Genomic DNA, 26,151 nt, shown 5'->3' with positions numbered 1-26,151 from the left:
TGTTTTGCCAGATCCTGCATAAGCAACAACGAAACAGTGCACAAAACCCATCACCCAGCATCACGTCGGGTGCTCTTTGAAGCAGCCTCAGTGCAGGGCATCCGAAGCTGCTCTGCACATTCATATTCACAGCGAGTACAGCACGCTGGACCACGGCGGGGGGAGGGCTGAGAGCCTCTCCGGGTATCACCGGCTCCTGGCGCTGTCTCCACCCATCCTCCGCTCTCACCGACAAGTCCAAGAAATAGAAGAACATCAAAAGCTATTGTCCATGTCCAGTGAGAAATGAAATGCCCTGGACCAAGTATCACAACTTCCTTAGAATAATGCAACACTTCAATCACTTTTGCACCTGGATCCCTCTCCTGGTTTATTGCAAAGTCAGAAAGGTGGGAATCAGCGCTGCGAACTATTCCTGCTTTATTCTATTTAAATGCATTGTTGGAAAAAAGCAATTTATTACCAACTTTTTATGGTTTCACCTTATCGAAAGCACTTAATTCAGTTCCTCTGCTGCTTTGCTTTGGACTGTTGAAGGCAATCAGAAGGTTGGAAGTAATTTATTAATAAGGGAACATGTGGTATAGTTTTGGCTGGTGAAAACAGTTCCTGAATCACGATATAGCCACAGCCCAAAGTTTACCGTGGATAGAAGGAATTAGTGACATATATCATAATTCTTTTGTTTATTCACAGGATGATTCATCACAGGTTTGATTGAAGCTCCTACTTTATAGATATGGCCTTTTGTGGAATGCCCAGGGGAGGAAACATTGTCCTCTACCAGCAATTCTCTTCCCCCAAAACACAATCACTTGCACCCCAAGGCAAAGAAGGATTCAGCTTAGTCACTGAGAAGGAAAGAAAAGAAACTTATACCTTCTGAAGGAGCGAACAGCTGTGCCTACATAAAGACTCTAATCAGTGACTTGGTTTGGGAGAAAAAGGCTAGATTTGTACATGTTTACTGAGTATTCCTTGTAGAGGATCAAATCACACCAGAATCCCATCTCCTTAACTACAATCTCTCCCCAGAATACTTCTCAACCTGCTCAACCCTCAAGCTTTCTCAAGGGAAGAAAGGGAAATGGACGCATCAAGATGCTTAAGCCCTCAGGAAAGAAAACTACAGTCTTCTCATCTGTGAAATTATAAATGAAGATTTCTTCTAGCCCAAGAGGTGCAGGATGCTTGAGGGCTATGGTCTATGGGTGAGGCCAGATGTGGGGATGGGCAGCTGGGATCACTGATAAGAGCTTCTGGCATCAGGAATAGCCCACCCAAGATGCCTGAGGATTCTTGTGGCTAACAAAGGAATTCAAGGTCCCCTCAGGGAAAAGCAGATTAACAGATGGCAATGGATAGGGAGGCGATGGATGGGAAGCCCAGTGCTGGGTCCTTTGCCCCACGGCTCCCTTGGACAGCTTACTCTTGGCACAGGTTTTTAGTTCCACTCAGCAAACTGGCTAATTAGCCCCTGGAGTTCCAGGTTCACAGCCATGCCCTCTCCTACCCCATCTCATCCCACTCCACTCTAATTGAGGGACTTGCCAAGCCTGAGTTTTCCCTTCAGACCCCTGTACGAGCAAGAGGAAAGGTGCACTTCAAAATGGGATGTGAAACAGGTGCACCTTGAAAACATTATCCTAAGCGAGAGAAGTCAGTCACGAAAAATCACATTTTCTGTGATTCCATTTACAGGAAATGTCCAGAAGAGGCAAATCCACAGGGACAGAAAGTAGATTAGTGGTTCCCAGATTAGTGACAGCTAACGGTTACAGGGTTTCTTTTTGGGGTGATGAAAACGTTCTGGAATTAGATTATATTCACAACTCTGTGAATATACTACAAACAAATCAATTATACACTCTAAAAGGATGCCTTGTATGGTACGTAAATTATATCTCAAAAAAGTTGTAATTAAAATCCAGAAAAGAAATGGTATGAGAGTGATGGAAAAAATCCCGGGGAAGAAAAAAGGACTTGAATTCCAGCCCCACTGGCTGCGTGGTCCTGAGCAAATTGCTACATCTCTCTGCATCTCAGATTCACCAACTATCAAGTGAATATATTATCTCACTGCGAACCTTCCAGGCTAAGTATAAGGACCCTATTATAAGGAATGAAAGGTTACATGCAAGGACTCCTTCAGTCTGAGAAATGAAGAAGTAATATGTAAAGTAACTTAGGCTCAGGTGTCTGGGCCAGCCTTCAGAGGCAGCTACGGAGAGTGAACGAAGCAACTCCTGGTGAGCATTCCGGCAGGTTTCCCCCTTTAGTACTGGTGCCTTAAGGTGGTTATACTGACAGCATTTCTCACTGCCTTGTTGTATCTCATAAGAAGACAGGTGGCCTGTTTCTACATATTACAGCAGAGAAAGCTAAGCCCCTGGGAGGTTAAGTAACCTCTTTAAAGTTACCAAGCCTGGGAAACCTGGAGCATGGCTTCTTGCTCCCTAAAGGTGATGGACACCCTTTCCATTCAACTGCTGACAACAGGGGTTAGGGTGTGGGCTACTACGGCACAGTGCGATAATAAACCTTTCCCAGGTCTGGGCATGAGAACCTAAGTCAGTCAGTCAGAGAAAAAAAGAAAGAGAAAGGGAGGGAGAGAGGAAGGTAGGCAAGAAGGAAAGAAGGTGGGAAGGGGAGAGGGAGAGACAGAAAGCAGGCTGTATATTCAGATCTTTTTATTTCAGGAATATGTAAGGGAAGCCGATTTCCTTTTCAAAGTTCAAAAGGAAACAGTGTGTTTTGTTTTCATAGTTCGTTTCATTTTTCACTTGGGAGAAAAAACCCAGCTTTGAAGCCTCTCTGTTTAAACTCATTAGGAAAACCATCAATGATGGAAGCTTTCATGAAATCGCAGTGGGAGGAATTAAGTGTTATGGGAGAAGCTGGATCAATCTTCAAACGTTTCATCTCTGGAGATGGGAGGTCAGCCCTGGCTGCTTGTTCAGCTGGAAAGTTAACATAAACAAATACTTTACGTACTGGAGAGTCCGAGGGACTAATGACATTTGATATTCACCCTCTGAAGCCCTCCTCAGAAGTTGGCTATGCCTGCCACATGAAAAAGATGGATGCATCTTGAGAACTAAGTGAACAGTCGGATTGGCAAAATGTCTTGCTCTGGAGAGAAAGGTGTTCTTTCAGGGTCCCACTGGAAAGGAGGTAGTGATATTGACATTCATCGCACAGAATCTTTCCCCGTGTAATTCATAACATTATTGAGGTTGGCATGGAAACCTTTTGAAGCAGGGCCGGTGTTCATATATGAGAATATCTTTCTTGACACCTGAATCTTTTTTATTTTAAAGTTTTTTAATCTGTTGCAGTCTCCTTGGCAAAGTTAAAGTATGGTGATTATTTTTTCATTTTTGTTCTTTACTTTATTCTTAGAGTGGAGTCCATAGCCCATCTCAGTGATGCAAAATGGATTTGAGAATGAGAAAGTAAGGGCTACAGGTAGGATGTTCAAAAGGGAGATGACAGGAGAGAAGAGGTAAGAGAAAAAGATATGGAGCAGATAAAGGGCACTAGAAGATTAACAAACATCACTGGTACTCTGAACAAAGATGTTCTGGGGAAAAGAAGTTAGAAAATGTCTTTGTACGATCTGAACAGCTACAAAAAAGGAGGATGCAATATTTTGACTTCTTTTCTCACAAGAATTATGTTTGTGTGTGTTAATTGATATAGGCAAAATTTAAAAATATACGCTCATACATATATATGCCACGTGTGTGCATATGTGTGTGCTTTAAAGAATCCGGGTATAAAGGGACTCTGATATAATACTGATAAGCAAAATTGGCCCTTCTTCCTGCCAGGACCACCCCAAAGACAAACTACAGCCTGTTATTGTAAATCTTGGTGAAACTAAGCAGAGCACAGCCTTAAGAGAACATAGGCTGTGGTCAGCTTTCCACTGCTTTCTGCTAAGAGTGGGTGACTGATTAGAGACCCCAGGTCCTCTCTTGCTATCCCCTTATCTTTTGATAGCTCATGGGAAAATAAGGCATAAAATTACCCTGTCCAAGGCATCGAGCCATCCCTGCCCAACTTAATGAGCAACTAACTAACCCAAAAGGAAAGTAGCCATTACTTATACAGCCATAAGGTAGATGCAACATGGCATATAAATCAGTGAACTCGTGTACTGCAAAACAGACAGATTAATGCCTGTTGCAAAGGATGGGTGAAGAGATCGATTAGCTTACTGATTCAGACCATGAACTTTCTCGCAATATACTGCATTTAACTTTTAAATAAGGTTTAGGAGAACCTGTAACATTTTGCTCAGTGGCAGAGCTATATTTTGCTAGGGGCAGAAATTGGCTAGTCTATAAAAATTAAATTACGCCCCTTTCACTGTATCTAGTCAAGAGGAAAAACTCTAATTACAAGATTGCACTGTCAAACAAACGCAGATTCACGTTCCTTATACCCTGGTTTTAAAATTCATGGGCGGGGGGTTTCTATTCCGAAGTGAAAATCGATATTTGAAATATTTTGCGGAGGGCAGTGATAGGCGAAAGCAAGAGAAATGTCATTATCAAGGGTGCTGGTTCATAGACACTAACTCATTAAGTGCAGAGCTGGAGAGAACAAGTCATTCATTATGCAAACATTTAAATATCAGTTAGTAAGGACAATGAAAGACGCCTTCTCTTCCCCACAACCCATGCCTTATTTCCCCATAAATGACCAAAAGGAAAAGGAGCAGAGAATCATCTCATCATCTAATAGGAATGCCGCTCTGGGGAATAGGTAAAGGTCCTGCCAGTTGGTTCTCCTGTTCTTACAAAATCCACTTTGTGGCTCGTGCGCTCAACCCAGTTCACTAAGCCTATTAGGTGAGACTGGTGGGTGTGAGGATTGTCTAAGTCTTTAGCACTTTACCTGAATTATCTTTGCAGGCAACCCTGGCAGCATATTTTACTGTGTAAGGTGCTGGCCCAGGAAGCAGGTGCCTCGCAGTAACCATTGGCTGACAGACGTGGACCAGACATTTAATTTCTCTGGCCCTTGTTTCCTCCTCTATAACACAAAAAGGTTGGTCCAGACCAGCAGTTCTCAATTCAGGGCACCCCATGGCCACCTGCGGGGGCTGACCCACGGCCAGTTACACCACAGACTTCCAGAACTGGCCTCTTCAAGGAGGGGCCCAGACATGTGGACTTGAACAAAAGTCCCAGATTCCAATGTGCACCCTTGACTATAAATCATCTACCCACTATGGTTTATCCCCGTAAATATGATTCTTCTGTTGTTATATTTACTTATAATCTTTATGCAAAGGTAGGTAGGTTAGTTTTTGTGTATGAGCTGCAGAAGGTGGTGAACTTTCTCTGTTAAAGGAGAAATTCAGGAAGTGGTTATACGAGATGGAGTAGAAAGAAGGTTGCTAACCCCCCTTTCATAATTTTTCTTGTAGAAAAGTGTGTATGATTTTTCAAAAAATTAAAACAACAACAATGACAGCAACAAAAGCCGTTCCGATTCCAAAGCACTAAAATTCTTGGAACAGTATATGTTACTGATCAACACAAACGATTCTGACTTCGATTCCTAATAGCATCATTGAACAGGTGGGACTTCCTTGCTCCAGAGGGGAGAAGTTGACCCTGCAGTGTAATTAAACACGGTGGGTCGTGGCCTGGGGAAATAAGGGCCTCAGCACAGGGAAAGAGCCTCCTACACAGGGCACACAACAGGAGTTAGCTGTTGCTACCGTGATGAGTATACTACGCTGTGGTCACTTAACAATCAGAGGTTTTAGGTTGGCTCTCCAGCCCTGCCAACAAGGGGAGGGTTAATAGCCACTTAAACTGATTGGTCTCCAGCCATCACATGATGACAATGGAAGCGCCTTGGAAATTGCAGCCCACTCCCCCTCCTGCCCCCATCCCTCCACGACCATTGCACTTTAAGCACAGAAACGTGCATTTGGCTGATTTCTATTGAATTCAGGCTAAGAATGCCTGGTTTCCACGTGTGCAGAGCTTGCATCCTTTCCCTAATAACCGGCTTTCCCTTTGAGCCCATCAACTGTTTCTGCTTCTCAAGCTTCACGACTGAGCTTGCCTTATTTCTCCAGTGTCTGTCCCCCTCTAGCCTATGACATGTGGTGGGAGGAACCTGGTTTGGTGACAAAATGCCCGCCTTGACTGAGCTAATAGCAACTTCAGGTCAGGCACTGATGGACTTAGCGCTACAGCTTTGCGGGGAGAAGTTAGGCGTTATCAGGCCAGCACTGCCTTTTTTTTTTTTTTTTTTTTTTTTTTTTTTTTTTACAGTGTGTGGTGGAGGAGAGGGGGAAGCTAGATGAAAAACCACACTTTGAAAATGGAGTTTGTAATGTTCACCTCAGATACACTTTTAGAGAGCAAGAAATTTGGTTCACAGCTTGTCCTCTTCTCGTGGCAACCATATCCCAGGTTATGATATATGATACCCAGGTAAGCAGTGGCCTAGAGGACGATGAGAAAGTTTCACATCCCCATTTTTGTCTGGCTCTAAACTACTGCCTGGAAGAAAGCTACAGATGTTTGAGAGACACAGTAAAGTGTTCGAAGTGATTCTGAGGAAAATTACGGGAGTTCCTCAGGTAGAAAGGCCATCACCCATTTTTGCTCACATAAAATTCCCAGAAACAAGCAGAAAAGAAACAACCTGTCAGAATCACGCGTGTCAATCTTAGCTATAGAATCATCACTACGTTTTGTTTTGCCTTTTTAACAGTCCGAATCCCATATGACAAAACAATGCATGCTGCTTTGTTTGAGACGTTATTCTTGCGAGCGATTACGTTTCAGACTTCCCAGAAGAGTGATTCTGGTGGAGACTCCACACCTAGACTGCTAATGACCTATAAAAAAAGCCTTTAAAGTTGCCTGCACGCACGCCACGTCACAGCACAGCGACCAGCTATCTGCTCCCCAGGTTACTATGTGGTAAGTAAGCCACAAGGCACTCCCAGGCCCTTCTCTGGGAAGAAACTACTTTCCCAAGGTGCTCACTTTAAAACTAGAACCCTTGCATGAATCTGCCAGCGGGGTAAGGGAAATCACTTAACAAGCTGGACCCTTCACCAGGCTCCATGGGCAGGGCAGTTCAGCACTCAAGAGAAGCAGCGCTTGGGTGCACTGAATATCATTCACCCATCTTTTCAACATCCTTACAATGGCAAAGTCTATGTTCATGGACCTGACCTTGGTATTGAAACTCCAGTTCACCCGTTTCCCCAAAGTTCCAGTTGCACTTTTTGGGGGGCTTTGATTTCTGATGAGACTACTGGGCGGGGCTGGGGAGCCCCAGCTCCACGAGAAGACTGCAGGAAATGAGTGAGGTTTTCTCTCACAAGACCCCTTTCTTTTTTCGCCTCATGCGCAGGCCCTCTATCAGCCCACTAAGCAGCTAAGCTTGTGGGGTGGGGAACTACATTCCCTTGAAAGATCTTTGGCAATTTTTGCCTGGAATTGGATGCATCAGTTCTAAAATTAAATAAAGATGCTGTAGTGTTCTTCAAGGAAATATGGCGTGGCTCTTCGACAAAACACATTTTTCAAGTGCTGACCTCTGGGAACTTCAACTAGCTTCATATGTCAGGCTGACACTGCTCACAGGCTACTGTCTAGTTGCCCAAGCAGAGCCGGTTATCCATACATTTTCCAGTCTCCCGATCAGCTTTTAGCAGAGGGAGGTGAGGGCAGTCGATTAAAAGAGGAGAGCCACTCATTGAAATGCACTCCCCCCCTCCCCAGCCATATGAGCTTCTTCTCCGGGAGAAGCCCTAGTAATTAACTCTAATGAGATTAAAGTAACTTGGAACTTTTCATTTTCCCAGCTCTGGAAAAGTAAATCTGGGATAACCAGTGGGTGCATTATATCAAAGTCAATCCCTTTTCCTGTAATGCAATGGCCCGCTCACTCCCACCTCAGCCCAGGCTGGCGAGGGGAGGAAAAGGGGGGCTGCCGGGCTCTTACCTGCGCTTTGCTCCATCACTTCTTTCTGACACATGTCTTGAACGTTCACCGTGCAATTCACGATGAACTCGGGGGAGGAGCAGTCGTTATTCAGTTGGAATTCTTCACACTGGTAGCACTGGATTTGCAACGCAAAGCCTGCGGGACAGACGCAGTCGGATTCAGACCGGGCCGCCCCGAGACTACCCCAGAAGCCAGCATCCTGCCCCTCGCTCCAGCCAGCTGCGGCGCCCTCCCTCCTGGGTCTCCCCGGAAGGCGGCCGCGGTTGAAGCCGGTAGAGGGCGGCGCGGCCACCGAAGGTCCCGCAGGATATAAAGTGGGATTTGGCCCGCGAGCCCTGGGCCCACTCTCCAGAAACAAAGAGCCCATCCGACACCACACCCGGCTCTTCCCCCACGGAAGTTGAAAGGAGGGCTATGCCGCCCGAGAGCCGAGGACCTGACGTGCGTCGGCTCCAGCCTACGCCGAAGGCTTTGCCTAATTGTTAATTGGTTACAAATGAGTTAATTACTATGTCGGCACCGTTCGCGATTGCCTTCGCAGACGCCTTTTCAGTTTTCTTTGATAGTCGAAGCCGGCATCCCTGTGCTGTGGCTCCGAGGCCCCCCCAGGCGGACGAAGGGTCGGGCGCTCAATGCTGCTGCGCCTCGAGTCCCCCACCTTTCTTCGGGACGGTTCCCGAAGCAGCAGGGGTGGCCGCGGCGTGTGGCAAGGGGCGTGCGTGCGTGTGTGCGCGCGCGCGCATCCCCGGCCGCGACACCACAGTCCTTCCTTCCCGGCTTTCAGGGCTCCGTTTGGCTAGGGCTCCCGGTGCGGGTCCCAGCTCTGCAGAGCTGGACTGGGAGCCGCTCCTGTACTGGAGCGAAGGAGCCAGACGTTTCTGTACCTCTCCCCGCCCCAGCCCGACTGCTCCGCTCGGATCTACGAGCTCGCGTCTAGACCTAACTACCCCCGGCTCCCGGGCAGATGAGCCCCGGACCCGGCGCACCTCCCCTCCCAGACCCACAGCGGTCGCGCTCGGAGCGCAGCAACGCAGCCCCAGCCAGCCCAGGCCACAGGCTGACCAGCATGCCGCTCACCTGTCGGCGGCGCCACTACCACGGGTTGCTAGCGACGCCTGACAACTTGGCGGGTTCGCGGACTGTCGCCCCCGCTCCCTCGCCGAGACCCTGCACGGCTCGGACCTTCCCTCCTCCCCAGCCCAGCTTCTTCTTTCGACCGCGCAGCCCGGGCACCTGCAGCCCGAGTCCCACCAATCCGCCGCTGCCGCCGCTCCTCCAGCAGCGCAGGATTTGGGCACTTTCCCATCTAGCGCCCCTGGGCACCACTCGCCGCCGCCGAACTCCCGCCGGGCGACCCCTGCACAGCACGGGCTCGGAGGTGAGCGCCCAGCGGAGGCAGAGCGGCCGGCGGGTACACGGGGTGTGCGATCCCGGCCGGACGGCTGGCCGCTTCGTCTTCTTACCTTGAAGCAAGAACAGTCCGCAAAAAGTTGCCGCGATGCCGAGGACCCACATCCTCCCGGAGCCGCGGGGCCGGGAGCGGGCAGGCGCATCAGAAGCGGCGACCGCGGCGGAGGCTGTCCGGGCCGCAGCGGCTGTGGCTGCCGAGACTGCTGGGGCCCGCGCTGCCGCCGCCGAAGCGCCCGCCGCCGCCGCCAAGACGAGCCGCAGGTGCCGCCGGCGGCGCCCGCATCGCCCGCGCCGGGGCCCCCGGCTGCGGGTCGCCGCTTCTCTGGCTCGCGCTCCCGGGCAGTGAGTGCCCGGCGTCTCCGGAGTTGGCGACGGAGGCTGAAGGAACTGCTGGCGATCCGGAGCACCCAAAAAAGTCTCGCCTCTTCTCCCCACCTCCCACTCCAGGCACCACGTGACGGCTGCCGAGTTGGGGTGGAGGTGGCGAGCGGGGAAGGCTGGGACAGTCTTTTCACGTGTCCACCCCCTTCCGATAGCCCTCCTCTCCCGCCTCCGCACGTCCCCTGGGACGCCTCGAGGGGGAGAGGGAGAGTGTAGTTTTCGGAGGCTGGGAGGCTGGAGACTGGGGAAAGGGGGAGGAGGGCGCAGCAGGTGCCACGGCGGTCGGCCGGGCGCCGTCAGCAGGACGTAGGAGGTGGGGTGGGAAGACTGCTTGCCTCTACGTGCAGGGGCGCTTGCCCCCCTCCTCTGCGCCCCCCGGGGGCTGGTGGGTTGCCCGCGGCAGGGTCCGGTCCACCCGGCAGGGAGTGCGGGGTCGCGCTCCCGTGCGTCTGGCAAAGTTGCACACTCGCAGGCTCCCTAGGGTATCCGGTGCAGCTGCGCCTTCTCTTCCTCGGAGAAGCCCCTGGGTAGTTACCGGGCTCGGCTTCAGCTGCGGCGCAGTGGGCGGGGTAGGCGGGGACCCTGCCCAGCTCCGCGCGCTCGGGCCTCGGTTCGTCTACCGCGCGCACCGCTGGAGGGTGCGGTAGCCTAGCCTAGGAGAGGGCCGCTCCGGGGACAACCGTGAATGAATTCCCACTAGAAAGCAAATTGGGGTGAAGACGAGAGTTGCTCTCCTCCATCCCCTTCGTCCAAAAGGCCGGGCAGCTGCCTCCGGCTCTATTCACGGCGTCCTCTCGTGTACCGCGCCTTCCCAGCCCCGGACTCGGGCACTGGCGCACCCCTCGCCACCTCCCCCCACCCCATCCCCCCTCTCTTGTACATGCGACCCACCTGGAGTACTCCCGGAACGCCACCTTGCTACGTTTGCCTTCCTGGCCGCCGAGCCCTGCCGAAGGTGGTACGGGAGCCCGCTGGCCCGCCCGGAACGCCTGGGAGCCTCCGCCCCCAATCCCGCACGTTCCCACGCCTGTCCCCCAAATCCCTAGGCAGCATCCATGTCGGTGGAAAGGGCTTCATAAGCTTCGCCCCTCTTCACCTCCTTCTACTCGGGCCTCCTCTCTTAGGAGAAGGAAGCTCTCTTAGGCCGGGAAGCTGATCATTTATTTCCCTATCCTGCCAGCAGAGCGGGTCCGGAAAGGGGCTTCAATGACTTTCTTGTCATTCCTCTGCAGAGATCGTTCCCTATCTGCCTCCGGCTCCTTCTCTCCCTTTGCACCCCTCTTCCTCTCATTTCTAGTTGGTTAACCCCTCAGGGAGACGAAAATGCTTTGACCATTACTCGCTAGTCTGCAGACTCGGATCTTACAATTGGCTGAATTACTGTTTCTGGAGGAATAGGGCCAGTTTCCTTATTAGTCTGTTTATTCCTTCGGGGGAATGCGTCGTTGGAGCGCGTGTGAGATTCAAATAACTAATTGCGCCGAAGGGTCCTTGAAGAAGCTCTTCTAAGCTTTCAGAGGGTGCGATTGTGATATGACGTTTATTCAGAAATGAAACAAAAGAATCTTAAAAAGTCTGAAAGACAATGACATAATTTTCATTTAAGACAACAAAATTCAAATATAACAAATTGCACAAATTAACCAAATAACACTGATCATACAATACTCTTTAAAGAAACAAGTGTGTACTAAAGTACCCATATAGATCCTAAAAATATCTGTTATGCCTAGTTTACAAGCTCCTGTACAAAAGCAATTATAAATAGTTCGCATCTAGAAAAAATACACGGTAACCTTTAAAATAGAATTTATCCTTACATATAAACAGACTTTGTAGGAAAAAAGGATATTAAAAAGAATTTTTCATAGCACCAACCATTTTATTTTTTACAAAGTGAACATTGCAAACAGGAATTTACTTTGATTTATAGATTGACCAGGTTTTAATCAAAAGAGCCAGAAGATAAAAATCAACAGATAATGTTGAGAATTGCAGAGAACCACTAAGTAGAAGAGGATGTAAGGAAATGATTGGAGGGAAAGTAGAATTACATCGTCTCTGATACAAACAGCTTCTGATCAGTGTCACACTTGAGTACCTTCCTCTACAGTTTTCAGTAGAAGCAGAATTATACTTATTACTAGAACCTGAATCTCTCTGGCAACAATTTGGAAATTGCACTGGGATTAAAGTTTTTATCGAATTGAGATTATGAGATGGAGATGAGAGACAGCCCTCTGGTTTTTCAGCAGGCCCTGTTTTCTGTTTACAGAGTGTACCATCAAACAATCTGAGGGCTAGGGCAGTGCCCTGAACAAAAACTGGAGTTGGAATTTTTCAAAAATATATTATCAACTTCTAAGACTTAGGGCATCATTTCAAGAGCGTGGCACTGATTCAATGTATTGCTGTCTTTTTAAGTTTTTTTTGCTACAAATATAATTTCTTTTCCAAAAAAAAAAATTTACAACTTCTGTACAACTTCTTTTTCAAACGAAAAGTGCAAAATTAAGACTTGTGTATCCTGGGTGTGTTTACTTTTAATCCTCATGGAACACAGCAAGTAGAGTCTATCTTTATTGCCTTGTCAGGGAAGTAAGCTCCGGTGGGCTGCTGGCTGTGAATCTGACAGTGGCGGCCCTGGTACTGCAATAGTTTATTCGTTGCCATCTCTACCTGCCCCGCTTCCCAGCCCTGTTTCTTAAGTGCTCCATTTCCAGCTCACTAAGGGGAAAAAAAGTCCTTTACACATCATTTGAACCCTGACTTGCACAGGAAGAGAAGCTATCATATAAAGAATCACTCAAAGATTCCAAATTGTCTACCCCAGGCCTATCAGAGTTACTCAAAGAGGCCTCTTCATTTTTTTCTTTTTCTTCCTTTTGTCCTTCAACCTTCTTCAGAGAGTTCGTCTCTTTTTCTAATAAGATCACAGTATTGCCGTTGTATTTACTGAATGACTCCAGGGAAATTTTACGTAATCTATTCTCAGGATCTTCTCTTGTTTCTTCAACTTGTTTCAATTTCTGCAATAAAAAGAGGAAAATATTAGAAACATATTTCTTTGCAAAATCAAGTTATTCTATCCAATATTCAATTATTGTCAGTATAAAGTACAATTTAAAGGGATAGAGGGAACCTACAAGTCTTTAACAATCTTCCAGTATAATTTAATGTAATAAAGCCAATTTTAGGGATAAATCAAGACTTTAATCATTTTACTGAGATAAATAGGTCCCAATTTGCAAATCAGTTAAGTGTCACTTAATTTTAAATGGATCCATCTAAAATTTGTTCACGTAAAGTGCCTTATTTTTCTTAATCACAGTTTCGAACTCCTTTCTTTTCTTACTAAATATTATTAGTTGTCCTGTTTCTAAATATGGATAGGGACTGAATTTCAGCCAGAAATGACAGTTCTATGAAAAAAAAAAAGCATGCAATCCCTTAAACTGACATAAAATTTAAGTACACATTAAACTTGTCAGATGCATTGTCACGTGTGTATTTTGTCCCTTTACAAGTCTTACGCTATTTGAAAGAGATCCCAGGTGTGAGGGTATAGATTCTTCAAGGCCCAAAAAGGGCTTAAACATCATAGTAACAGGTCTGCACCCGAGTAACCTCTCCCTCCAGGAGGTTCTAGTAAAACCATTGTAAACAGGAATATTTATAGGCTGTTACTGGTAGTCTCTGGGACTTCATAAAACACTGCAGTCATATTCGATAATTACTGCAGGTAAACTCTGTAAACATGAATATATTTAGTTGCTCAAGTGACTCCTGAGGTCTGAGGTGAGACGGAATAGGAAGGCACAGATGCAAAAACTGCAAGGGTGGAGGTGTTAAAGCCACTAACCACATTTCTCATTTCCTTTTCCTCTTTCAGGCAAAAATTCCATCCAGGAAGAAGTAGGAACAGGGCCTTAGAGATGATAACAATAGCTACCATTTATTAAGCATCCACCATGTAAAAGACACAAGGTATTTTATTTATAAGCCCTTTTTCACAGACCTGTAAGTTACACATCCCCACTTTAGAGGGAAGGAAAACAAGGCTCAGAGTGACAGGGTCACTTGCCCAAGGTGGCTCAGCAAGTGATGGAGAACAGGATTTGAATTCCTGTCTGGTGGCCTTCCACACTCTTGTAATAAAGGACAAGATGTCCTGTATGTTTTTTTTTCATTTTGCCATCCACATGTGCCAAACCATCTCAACTGCTACTGTCCAAGGCCCTGACATAGGCAGTTCCATCCCTCCCTGCAACATTGCTACGATGGATGTCAAAGGTACAATGAGGAAACTGTGTTTGGATCTCGGCAAAAACAGACATAGCCAAAGCCTGTGAATTCTCACATGCTAAATATTTAATAGAAAGAGAAAAGAAAAAGATACAGAAGTGGATGGTTCCGGTGTCCCAAGAGCAGGCTCAGACAGCATCTCTCTCTCTGCTATGGGGAAATGGTGTAATTCTATGGGAATACTTGAAAATCAACCTTGAAGTGATGCTGATTTCATTATACTATTAACGTACAGGAGCACTACTCACAGAGCAAATTTTCAATCTGAAATGGCTACCTCGACAAAGAGCTGGGCTGAGGAACAGATGCCTAGGTGATTACAAAAAAATGGCTCCATAATTAGGAACGAATCCATGCAGGAGCCCCTTCTCGTGGCGCGCCAATCTTGAGCGTTCTTTAAAAAGAATTATAAAGTACAATATGAAAAATACATGGAGGGAGTAGGAAAGCTCTGATTGTACCAAATGTAGGTAAATAGAGGCCATTCAATGCAATTTCCTCCTCACCTGAATATCTTCTCCCTTTTTCTTTATTCAAGAACCTTTTCCTTGCCTATTTCTGGTCAATGTGGATCTCAAGTTCATTCAATAAACACTCACTAGAGAAGCTGTCATGAGGCAGGTGGAAGGTTTTGGTGCTGAGGACACACAGCTGAATAAAATTACGTCCTGTAGGAGGGGAGTGAGGCCCTGGAGGCAGGCCGACTTGAGCTGGAGTCTCAGCTTTGCCCTTTCATTGGCTGTGTAAGTGCCCAAGAGCACCCTTCCTCAGGTAAAGCTAATAAGACATACCTTTATTTTAGGATTGCTGTAAGTATTAGAAGCAGAACACCTGAAGACCCTGACGCATAGGAGTAGGTGCTCAATAAACGGAACAATAAATAATAGTAAGCTAGCATTCTTATTCTAGATCAGTGGGTCTTAAACTGTGCTCTCCAGACAGCCTGCAGCAGCAGCATCACGTGGGAGCTTGTTGCAAATGCAAATTCTCGAGCCCCGCCCCGACTTAACTACATCCGTAATGCAGCGTCCCAGAAAAAGTTCTTAACAAGGTCACCGGGTGATTCTGACACATGCTAACCTTTGAGAATCGCTAGTCTAGAAGAACTTGTAGTCTTGGAGGGGAGACAGGTGAAAAGCATAATTCAGTGTATTCAGGTAGGGATAAGGAAAGGATTATTTAGCATGAAAACACCCACTGTCTATGGGACACAAATAGTGCATCTTGTTTTCTAAATGTTTCCTGCTTGTAGGTTTGGCTCTTCAATTCATTATGACAAAGGCCTACCTCGGCTGGGGAGGCGATGGAAATGAAGGAATGGCCCATTGTAAGAAAAATCACATGCCTTCTCGGTCTTCCTTTTATTTTCACAGTTTTGATGAGGGGTGGGTACCGAAATATCTCTGGACTATAAGAACAACATCAGTGTAAGAGTGACAATGAGGACACACTGACATTCAAGCTCAGTGCTGGGGAGCTACAGGGAGTGGTGAGGAGTGTGGTCAGCTCAGGAGTACGTGCCTCCTCTAAAGGCAGCTCTTTAGACCTAGCTCATTGCGGCTGTGCAGAAACATGGGCCCAGGTCTTTGCTTTTAAAGGTAAGGCCATGAATCTAGAACAATATTTGCTTATACTTAAAATCCTCTAATTTTAAGTATTTGCTTATACTAAGAGGAAAAACAAATCAATAATAACAAAAATAACCCCCACTATGTATGTCAAACAGCAATCTTTGCAGTGTGTGAACTTCTGAGCTAGCCATCACGTTTTATACTTCTTTTGTATGTCCTAGATGACCCCCCTCATCCCCCTTCTCCCATCAGCTTTCCCCCTAAAAACCGAGCCCAGCGCTCATCGTCAGTAGACTCTCGATGGAGACTGGATGATGGACTCGGCTTTCTCTACCATCGTAGAGTCTCAACTGTTGGCTGGGATTTCTCCAGTGGTCCTGCCAGCTAAGAACAAAAGCACTGAAGTAGCTTACTTCCCTGCCTCGAATTAGAATTTTATATATATATATATATATTTTAAAATTTTATTTATTTATTTATGGCTGTGTTGGGTCTTCGTTTGTGTGCGAGGGCTTTCTCCAGCTGTGGTGAGCGGGGGCCACTCTTCATTGCAGTATGCGGGCCTCTCTTGCTGCGGAGCACAGGCTCCAGACGCGCAGGCTCAGTAACTGTGGCCCACGGGCTCAGCCGCTCCGGGCATGTGGGATCCTTTCCACCAGCCTTGCCTCTTTATTGGCTTTAGAGCGGCCAGCAGCCGGACTCCCACTTTCGGTAACAATAGTGCACATCAGTTTGCAGCAAATGTATGTGAAGGTGCTTTGAAAACTGATCATGGTAATAACAGCATTTAATTGAGTGCCTGCTCTGCACAGACACTCGGCTAAGCACGTTGCACGGATGATCTGTTTTCATCCTCACGTCAATTCTATGGGGGAGGTGTCCCTGTTATCTTCATTTACAAGCAATCAAGCCTGGAGGAAGTTAGGTAGCTTAAGGTCATGGAGCAGTACGTGGTGGGGTCTGGATTTGGACCCAGGCAGTCTGCCTGCAGAGCCCAAGTTCTTAACCTCTATCGTGGAAAAGAACTTCACAAATATCGGCCCATGTTACCTTTAAGGGGAGCCTCTGAAATAAGGATCCCAGAACAGCAACAATAATATTAATGGTAACAAACCCAGTAAAGATTCCTGAAGATTGTGTGGGTCCCATAAAGCACTGTCATTTCCTTTGTATAACGTGCTGCATTGAAATTATGATAAAATTAATATACTACACTTGCCACCCATAGGTGGCAACAGTTGTACAGTTCACTTTTTGGTGGGGCTTTTCACTGCACTTGGGAACAAAAGTAGGGCTCAAAAGGGTGAGAATGTATTTTCAAGTTTAACATAAATAGCTTTGCTCATTCTTAAATATTTTCCTATCTTTCGTGTAACGATGACATTATTAACAATAATTCAAGCAAGAAGTAGTGACATATTCTCCAGAAATCCCTTAGTAATTATACCTTAGCTAATTTAATTCCTTGTAGTCAAATAATCAATCAATCAAACCAATCTACTATATGAATAATCTGTGCGAATAATTATGTGGTCTTGATTCTCAGAGAGAGTTTCATAGAAAAGGAGATGGGGCTCTTGGAACGCTTTTGAAGGGTGAATAGTATTAAGATATAGAGTAGGTAAGAAGGAGTACATTCCAAGAAATTTTCATTTCATGTGCCCCTACTGCATCTGTAGACCATTCTATAGTCTATCTCAGTCTATCTCCAGATAGACTATCTCTTGCCCTTTAAGATTCTATAATGGACAGAATCACTGTAAAGACAGAAACACAGAGCTATGCCTATCCCAAGGGGTTCCAAGAATTCCAGCCCAGACTCAGGAAAGTATCAGCCCAGAAACCTGGGTTATAAATAACAAATAGTTTTTATTTCCAAAGAGCTTTCCCATCTATGATCTCACTTTGCTCTTACATCAGGCTGGAAGGTGAGGGAGGCTGGTGTCAGCTATACTTTACATGGGGTATTTATGGAATTTGTGGTTCACACAAATTCAAATTCAGGTGACATTAGACCTGGAAACTTGGTTTCCTGATTTTCAACACAAACACATACCATTTTTCCTCCATAGTCAACAATAGAGATTCCGCCTACACCAATAACCTGAACACAAGGAAGGATAAAACAGAAGGTGATACGTGCCCTTGTCATAAGGAAAAGATGGGGAAAATGTATAAGGTGATACAGAAAAACTCAAGTGATAAACCAGAAAAAAATATACTCATGATGAGACCAGCTTCAGAGAGACACATGTTACACATGTATAGCCAGAAACTCCTGCCCACAGCAGGGGAGAAACAAGTAGCAAATTCATGAACTTGCACAATGGATTAGTGTTCTATGATGAAAGCTACTCTTATTATTTCATGTAAGTTTCCATCTGTTGATTGTATCTTGAAAATACTGGTTAGTCTGTCTACTGTAAAATGTCAGGAGGAGATTCAGATCTACCTGTGGAATTGAAATGCAGCATCATTCCTCAGCTGGGCACTAATATTCGCAAAGAGGACTAGACCTCTTAGCATAAATTAATGTAAACAGTATCTTCATCCACATGATTTCTTATTTCTCTATTGCTGTAATGACTCACCGCCAATCAGTTCAACAAGACATGTGGTAGGAAAACAACAGCTACATTTACAAAGCGTTTTTACTATGTGTCAGGTACTGGGTTGAATGCAGTGCATGAATTATCTCATTTAATCCTTACACCGACCCTCTGAGACAGTACTATTTTCATCCCCATGATACTCATAGGGAAATAGAGAGTAGAGAGGTTGAAATATTTAGGCCACATACGCATGGCTAATAAATTAGGGAAGCAGGACTCAAGCAGGAGAAGCCTGACCACAGAACTTGGGATTTTAATCACTAAGTACAAGACCAGGTATTTGAAAGCCAGTGTTCCGTTCCTGGCACTGTGCTAATTAGCTGTGTGACCTCTCTGAACCTTAGTTTATTTACGCTAAAGATTTTTTTTTTTAAAGAATCTTCCCACTCTATAAGCTCCGTGACTCCAAAATATTCTGAACTGTGTGTCTTCTATGCATCCATTATTGGAATTTCAGGTAACACAATAAATACTCTTCCCCACCTTAGTTCTGAATGAACTGAAGAAAGAGATAAAAGAAAAAGGCTGATGGGAGGCTAAAATATCAGCTCTATTACTGAGAAAGCTTATAGGGAGAATGAGGTTTCTATCTTCAAAGAAGTGAGTTTCTTAGCAGTGGTCTAGAAGCAGACAGGCTTAGACTGGGCTGGCAGCCCTGGGCTGGGAGCAGGTCTTCTTAAACCTGCAACATGAGTGTTGCTTCTCCAGCCAGCCTGACTCCTGAGAGAGGGCGGGGAGAGCAGGAGATGGGCTTAAGCTTTCCCTGTTCCCTTCCTAAACTTGCTGTTTTTTATTTTTTTATTGGAGTATAGTCAATTTACAATGTTGTCTTAGTTTCAGGTGTACAGCAAAGTGATTCAGTTATAAATGTATAATACCTGTTATTTTTCAGATTCTTTTCCCTTTAGAGGTTATTACAAAGTGTTGAGCACAGTTCCCTCTGCTATACAGTAGGTCCTTCTTGTTTTTCTATTTTATATATACTGTGTATCTGTGAACTTGCTAAACAAGCCACTCCTCCGTCTCCTGAGAAGTGAATGAGCGGAGCTTAGAGACACCAGGAGTGTTATCCTAGGGAACTCCTTCCACATGGAAAGAAACACCCCCGAAATTGGGGAGAAGTGTCAGCATCGTGCCCCTACCACAACCCAACAGTTCTCATTATGTGTGACGATGCAGATTTTAACCAAACAGTCACATATGCAGCGGGGCCAGGAAGAAGCGGGAAAATCGGGAGACCGCAGTGAGCTGGTTTGGGCAGAGAAACGTCTCCCTGGGTGAAGCAATGGGAGTAAGATGATTTAGCAGATGAGAAATATAGCCAAGCTTCCATTTGGAAGCAGATGGATCAAATAGAGGAGACGGGCTGGCTAATCCTGAGCTTTGAGTCGGAGCAGAAGGTGTGATTTCCCCCATCCCTTTCCTGATGAGCCAATCTTGGGCACTGGAAAGATGATTATGTGTTATGCTCTTGTGGGAATGGAGAGGAAGTATTTTAATCCTGGGTCTCTTAGCTGAAGATCTGTGCACATACAAAGTCTATGTTAAGTGATGTTTGCTGGGGGCAGGCCAACCTCAAGGAAAACGATGCAGCTCAAGTCATTTCTCTTAGAGGCACAGGTTAATCTCTTCTTTAATGCCACCTCTTACTGTATTCCTGGTGGAGCTACTTTCTGAATGAGACACAAAAACAGATAAAGTGACCTTTGGTGAACAGGGAAGACCCTCCAGACTTTTCTTGAGAGTTGTGGTGTTGACCCTGCTAACCTGGTCAAATTCCAACTTGGATAATTACTTGCTCTCGGTGTTCAGTTCCCTCTATTACCTCAAGTGGACACATTACTCTTCACTTGCCCTTCTGAAAAATTAATGTGACAGATAGGTAATAGAGAACTGTTCTCTCCACCCAACCACATGCTGGGAGATACGATGCTGCACTTGGGGCACTTTGTTTCCTTACTGGGTTCCTGGAGATCCTCAGTATGTCCAGGGCAAACTGGTTTTATTAGGTGAAAGAGTAATTTTCAGCTGAGATGCGCTTCTATGACTATATTATTACCTGTATTGCTGTCCCTTACCAGGATCAATGACTTTCAATGACCTCTGTTAGAAGCCCTGAACCAGAGGGGAAAAATGAGCTTACTTTTTGGGAAAAAAAAAAAAAAAAAAAAAAAAAAAAAAGCAAGCAGAGAGAAGTGCAGTAGGAAGCTTAGGGTCGTTAGAAAATAATATATCTTACGGAAAGGAAAAAAACTTAGCTTGGAGATAAACAGTGGCTGCGAAGGACATTTAAAGACCAGATCAAAAGAACGGAAGGAGAAGGAAGTCACTTTAAGGATATGGAAAATGGGGGAGATGTGGGACCGGGTCCCTCAGCGGGAAGAGAAAAAAGGAACATAAAGAAAACCCTAAACTTTGTTTATGACAGAGAAAGGCATTTGTGAAAAGGAAAGGCATGTAATCACGATTAGGCAAAATGATTATATGAACGTGCAAAAGACACATTCATGATTTCTCTAACGTTAGTGCCATCACGTGAAATGCCCATTTGAAAACTTGTATTTTTTTTTTGCGGTACGCGGGCCTCTCACCGCCGTGGCCTCTCCCGCTGCGGAGCACAGGCTCCGGACGCGCAGGCCCAGCGGCCATGGCTCACGGGCCCAGCCGCTCCGCAGCATGTGGGATCCTCCCGGACCGGGGCACGAACCCACGTCCCCTGCATCAGCAGGCGGACACTCAACTACTGCGCCACCAGGGAAGCCCGAAAACTTGTATTTTTAAATTTTTATTTCCTAGGAGGTGGATGGACCCACAAATTTAATTTAAAATATAGGTTAATCACCTTAAGTAATACATCAGATTTGATCACTATTGGTCAATTTCTCCAGAAGCAAAATCTGCACTGTTTCACAGTGACTTAGACTTGGGGAAACAAGCCAGCTCATTGACTGTATGATTAGCTTAACTAAATGTAATTTACACGCTTATTTGTGTTGTCAGATTTCTTTTTCTTCTTCCAACATAATAATATTAACCAAAATGTTTATTTAGGAATGAGAATTGAGCAGGCTCTGGGCTGGAACTCCTAAGTCTGTTTATCTTAGCGTCAGGCTAATGATTCCAGCTGATGAGAGTGTGGGCACCAAACCTTTCTGGCCTTTCATTTCCAGGCACCATTATGGACAAAAGTAAATTGATATGCTACTCACTTGCCTTCAAAGATTGATTAGACTTTTTTCTTTGACTAACCTTTCCATCATTTCATGTCTTAAATAGGATACCTATCTGTCCAGCGAGCTTGGCCATGCCTGGCTTAGATGTCAGTGTATTTGTAGCATAAAGAGCCCATGAACCTCGTCAGAGGAAAATCCAGCATGAAGGGACCATTTGTGTATTCTAGTACCATAGAGCTATGTCTTCACCTTGGAGTGACAGAGTTTGGGCTACTCTTTCAAGCAAAAATAAAACACACTTTTTAGGGGGGATTGGGTGAATGTTAAAAGAAAGTTACACTATTTTTTTTCATGGATGTTCCCTTTCCAAAGGAACATCTCCAATATCACCATAAGGGCGGACATCATAAAAATGTACCTGAAAAGGCTAAGCTTTTATTACGAAGTATGCTGTGAGGGCCCAAACCAGGGAAAAACATTCTGTGTTACTTATTCACCTATAAATAATGAGGCAACCTGGAATTCTAACAGAAGTTGGTAGACCCTTTGGGAGTCACAGTGCACTGTGGTATCCAATCTATGAGGTGCTTTGCAATAGCCATGGAATTCAATGAGACTGAGTGCTAGGGGTCATTCAGAGACACATTGATATTTGTGGATGTAAGAGTGTTAGCTCTACTCAGGTTTAAGCTATTCATCTCCCAATGTCATTTATGTTTCAGTTCGAGGGCCAGTCAGCCTTTGCTTTGGATAAACTTATTTCCCAAGGATATTTGACATATCGAATCCCGAGAGTCAGAGCAACTCAGAATCAGTACCAATTTCCTGATCCTTATTCTAAAGAGAAGATTGCTTGGTGGAAATTGTTCTAAAGATTTAGAAACGTTAAGCTTTATATTGTGTGTTGCACACAACTGTAAGACGCTGTTATTCCTCATTACCCAGTAAGCACTGGGGGTTCTAGAATGGAAGGATGTGCTAGTTGGGAGAATGCCAATGGGAATCCACGTTTGTTCCGGATTCCATCCTTTGCCACAATATGACACTGACAATCACTACTTCAACTCTGGACCTGGATTTAATAAATATTTAAATAGGGATTACACTGCTCTTGCAACATCATTTATTTATTCAAGAGATATTTGTTGAGCACCTTTTACGTACAGGACAGTATTCTAGACGCTGGAGATAGAGAGGTGTATGAGACAAAGTTACTGCTCACACGGAACGTACATGCTAAGGATTTTTTATTAGGATGTCAATAGAGAACAAAGCTTCAGATGTATTAGGAGACAAATCCCTGAGAACTGTTAGGCTAGTCTACCAGCCTACTATTTGGTCTGATAATGGCATTTAGAACACAAATATCCTGTCAAACTCAAAGTTCTGAATGTGCCCCTTTACCCTAATCCTAATTTTTAAATAATTCCTTAACTTGCTTAGTTTCTTTTGACCTCCTCCCATTTTTAGTCTTTAAGATCATTCAGGCAAATGTTTTCCATAGGTTAACTAATGACTATTCACATTCACCTTTCTTAATCTTTCTGGGCCTAGTTATCTCCTAAATTTAACATGCTTAAATTGGAATTTTTTCTCTTTTCTCTAATTCCATATCATTGTCAATAGTAACCACATTTTATATCTTTTTTTTTTTTTTTTTTTGGTTATTAACAGCTGCTGGTTCTGTTTCTACAGTACCTAATCCACAGGGGTCTTTCTATGAATTCGTGGCCTAAATGCCCACGTTATCCATTTCAACCCTGAACTTATATTCGTTCTATTATGTAGTCTCTTTTCATATCAATGTCTCACTTCACAATTAGATGACACACTTCTGGAGGCCATGCACTAGGTTTGCTTCTGCTTCCTTCTTCAGATTCTGACACCATATCTTGGAGTTGCTATTTATCGCATATCAACGCACAAAGTCATTATTAGATCTATTTTCACTACATCGTTCCCCTTCGGAGCTCATAGACTTGTCTGAGGTTTCTATAACGTCTGCTTTTCCATGATGAAGACGCATGTAAAATAAGATCATTTCTGACGTTCATCGGAGCTGCTTTCCAGTCCCTAGATACACTAGCAGAGGCATGGTCTCGGGATTCTAGGGCGGCCTCAAGAACCAGGACGGTCCTTGGATTAATGGATGTCTGACTACTGTTTCCTTTGGCAAAAGCAATTTCCTCTCTCTGTCAAGAGCAGAGACCTGTGCACTCACATCCCACCGCCATGCTGGTTGGGCAACTCTGTTGAGCAACTGGGGCCTTCTTCTGCACCTCCAGGTGGGCTTGGCTTGTGGTTGGATGAAGCAAAGCTGCCATCGCTTCCTGGAAATGCAGGAGCCAGAGCAGAAACAATAAGCTTCTGCCTTGGGGTGCAATGGTATTGGAAGGATCAGGCCCGTGATCAACAGTACCAACACTGGCTCTACCATTTTGTTAAGTGCGTCCTTCAGCCAGCAAGTGCTGTCTTTCCGGTCTGAGCCAGTCCCAGCAATCTGCTTAAGTTCAGATTCCTATCTCCTTAAGACAGGGGAAACCCGGTGATGTGTTTTGCTGCTTTTAAGTGAGAGTGTCAACAGGACGATGATGACATTCTTAGAAACGTCAGTAAGACTGACTATCTGGGTGATGGTCAGTGATATTACTGGGTGTATGAAATCAAGAAATGAAACTGTAAGGAGATTAAATTACAGCCCCCTTTGGACAACATTCTAGTACCAGGCAGCATCCAGGTACTTTTTATTCTCTCCCCGCCACCTGTAATATATTCAAATGACAAACTGACTCTTGCATTATAGAAGGGATTATGTTCATGAACCGCCTGGACTGGCTTAAGGCCACTTCATAAGGTTTACGTCACCCATCTGCTACAATAAACATAAGCTTTATTTTTGTCTCACATGTGCAGGACAATTTAATGTTTAAATTAACGTAGAAGTGAAAGGAGCCTTGCTCCAAGTGAAGTATGCCTGCCCACCACGACCCTGTAAACACAACTCGATTGCAATGAGAATTAAAGATGGATCAAACAAAATCAATAGTTAATTGTGTAACTCAGGGTCTTTCATTTCAGATCTAATCTGTAAAGAAGGTCCAGGGGATGTTTGCTTTTAATTTTCTTAAAATATTATTTCAAACCTTTCTGTCAGGCAAAGGAGTTCACAGGGTCTTTGCGTCATTTCCATAAATTATTGGCTTAGGAGTGGTCAAGGTCATATTGATCGCTCGGCCTCTCCAGTTTTCATTTTAACATTCAGTATCTTTATCAGTCAAGCTGCCTCATTCTGGGTATCTGGCTGGCACTGAGGCCAAACAAACTTGATTTCAAAAATAACCCAGCATAATAGGCGTCTTGGTACCAGACATGGGGGCGTGAGTCATGTTATAAGCTACCTTTGGTCTATCTCACGACACTACCCATAGCAGTTAAAGGGCTACACAACCACGCCATCTCCTATCGGCAAAATATATTGCGCTGTGAAGATGCACGATTCTGTGCGACACGGCGAGACATGTGAGGTCGGGTTGAGCCCGTATGGATGAATATGCTGTCTGTTCCGGCATTCCCAAAGGGAACAGAAAGACGGGGCGCTGTTTGAATAGGATCTAAAAAAACTCTTCCAATCTCATTAGCCCAAATGGATGAGAAGGGAAGGAGAGCATGGAGGCCTCCTCTGCAAAGGGAATAGTACAATAACGTCCAGAAGACCACGGGGTTAACAGACGCACTGCCTTGACTCCAGTTATATTACAGCCGAGCTAAAAATGTCATCTTTGAACTTCTTTTCCCTTTAAAATGGAACCTTTCATATAATAAGTTAAGCCTTACTCTCTCTTACATATTGTTGGAAGCCTTCATCCATTTGGGGGACTGAAGGCCAAATAATTCTTGAAATAATGAATCATTTTTCTTTTGCCAGCTTGTCCAGAAATCCCATGATTATTTTACTGTTGCAGACAATGACCTTCTCAAAGGAGGCCTATCAAACACTCAAGATAAATAATGAGAGGGTCTCTCTCTCCTGCCTCAAGGAAAAAAAACTGCTGAAAGGGAAAATGTTTGTGATGGCATCAAGATGTTCATCCCGGGACGGACAGCAGCAAGTAAAAAGGAGCAGCATGTGTGTTTATGTGTGACCAGTGGCCTCATTCAGCGGGACTCCTGGGGGGTACCTTGGGGGAGAAACACCCAAGCCCTTCACCCAGTAACGTTGGAAACAAATGTTCTGCTGATGACAGGCAGAGAAAGCTTTAACCTCTTGATCTGTGAGCAAATTAACTAAAGGGAAGGAAGCTCTAGTTAATGCCGCCTTCCAACAAGCTAGAAAACCATGGTTCTGATTTATCAGGTCCAGGAGCTAAGATGAATCATAGCAAATTCCACCCTTCCGCCCACATCCTTGCCTTCCCACCAGGCAGCAGATCCTTGGGGGGGGGAGGGGGGTGAAAGGAACCATTCTCTTGTTGTTGTCCCCATGGAGGCAAGGTCTTAGAAACCAGGTAGAGGTGCAGTTGAAAAGCCACCTTCCCATGATTCAGGTGCTTTGGGGATGCATGGGAACCTGATTCTCAGGGCAAGAGTCATCTGTCCATCCTTTTATGGCTCTGGTACTTAAGTCTCTGTGGACCTGAACAAAGCTCTGAACTTCAGGAGTAGCTCCAAGATTCTTTCCATATATGCCCCGTTAGTCTCCTTCTT

The 26,151-nt window shown here is 45.2% G+C and overlaps 2 protein-coding genes across 2 annotated transcripts in view; both read right to left on the bottom strand.

Moving 5' to 3' along the window:
* The window catches only part of LYPD1 (LY6/PLAUR domain containing 1), a 62,021-nt gene extending 52,438 nt beyond the window's left edge, over window positions 1–9,583 (bottom strand). The window contains exons 1-2 of the mRNA XM_060153002.1: window positions 9,459–9,583; window positions 7,993–8,130 (exon numbers count right to left, since the gene is read on the bottom strand). Coding sequence (XP_060008985.1) covers window positions 7,993–8,130; window positions 9,459–9,510 — 190 coding nt within the window. The 5' untranslated portion in view covers window positions 9,511–9,583. The remainder of the gene's footprint in view (window positions 1–7,992; window positions 8,131–9,458) is intronic.
* Window positions 9,584–12,684: 3,101 nt separating this feature from the next.
* NCKAP5 (NCK associated protein 5) overlaps window positions 12,685–26,151 on the bottom strand; it is a 1,037,966-nt gene continuing 1,024,499 nt past the window's right edge. The window contains exon 19 of the mRNA XM_060151527.1: window positions 12,685–12,815. Within this exon, the coding sequence (XP_060007510.1) occupies window positions 12,799–12,815 (17 nt within the window). The 3' untranslated portion in view covers window positions 12,685–12,798. The remainder of the gene's footprint in view (window positions 12,816–26,151) is intronic.

The sequence above is a fragment of the Lagenorhynchus albirostris genome, chromosome 6 (genome assembly GCF_949774975.1).
Source record: "Lagenorhynchus albirostris chromosome 6, mLagAlb1.1, whole genome shotgun sequence".
Taxonomy (NCBI): domain Eukaryota; kingdom Metazoa; phylum Chordata; class Mammalia; order Artiodactyla; family Delphinidae; genus Lagenorhynchus; species Lagenorhynchus albirostris.
Note: the sequence above shows the minus strand (reverse complement) of the source record. Positions and strands in the feature narration are given on the sequence as shown.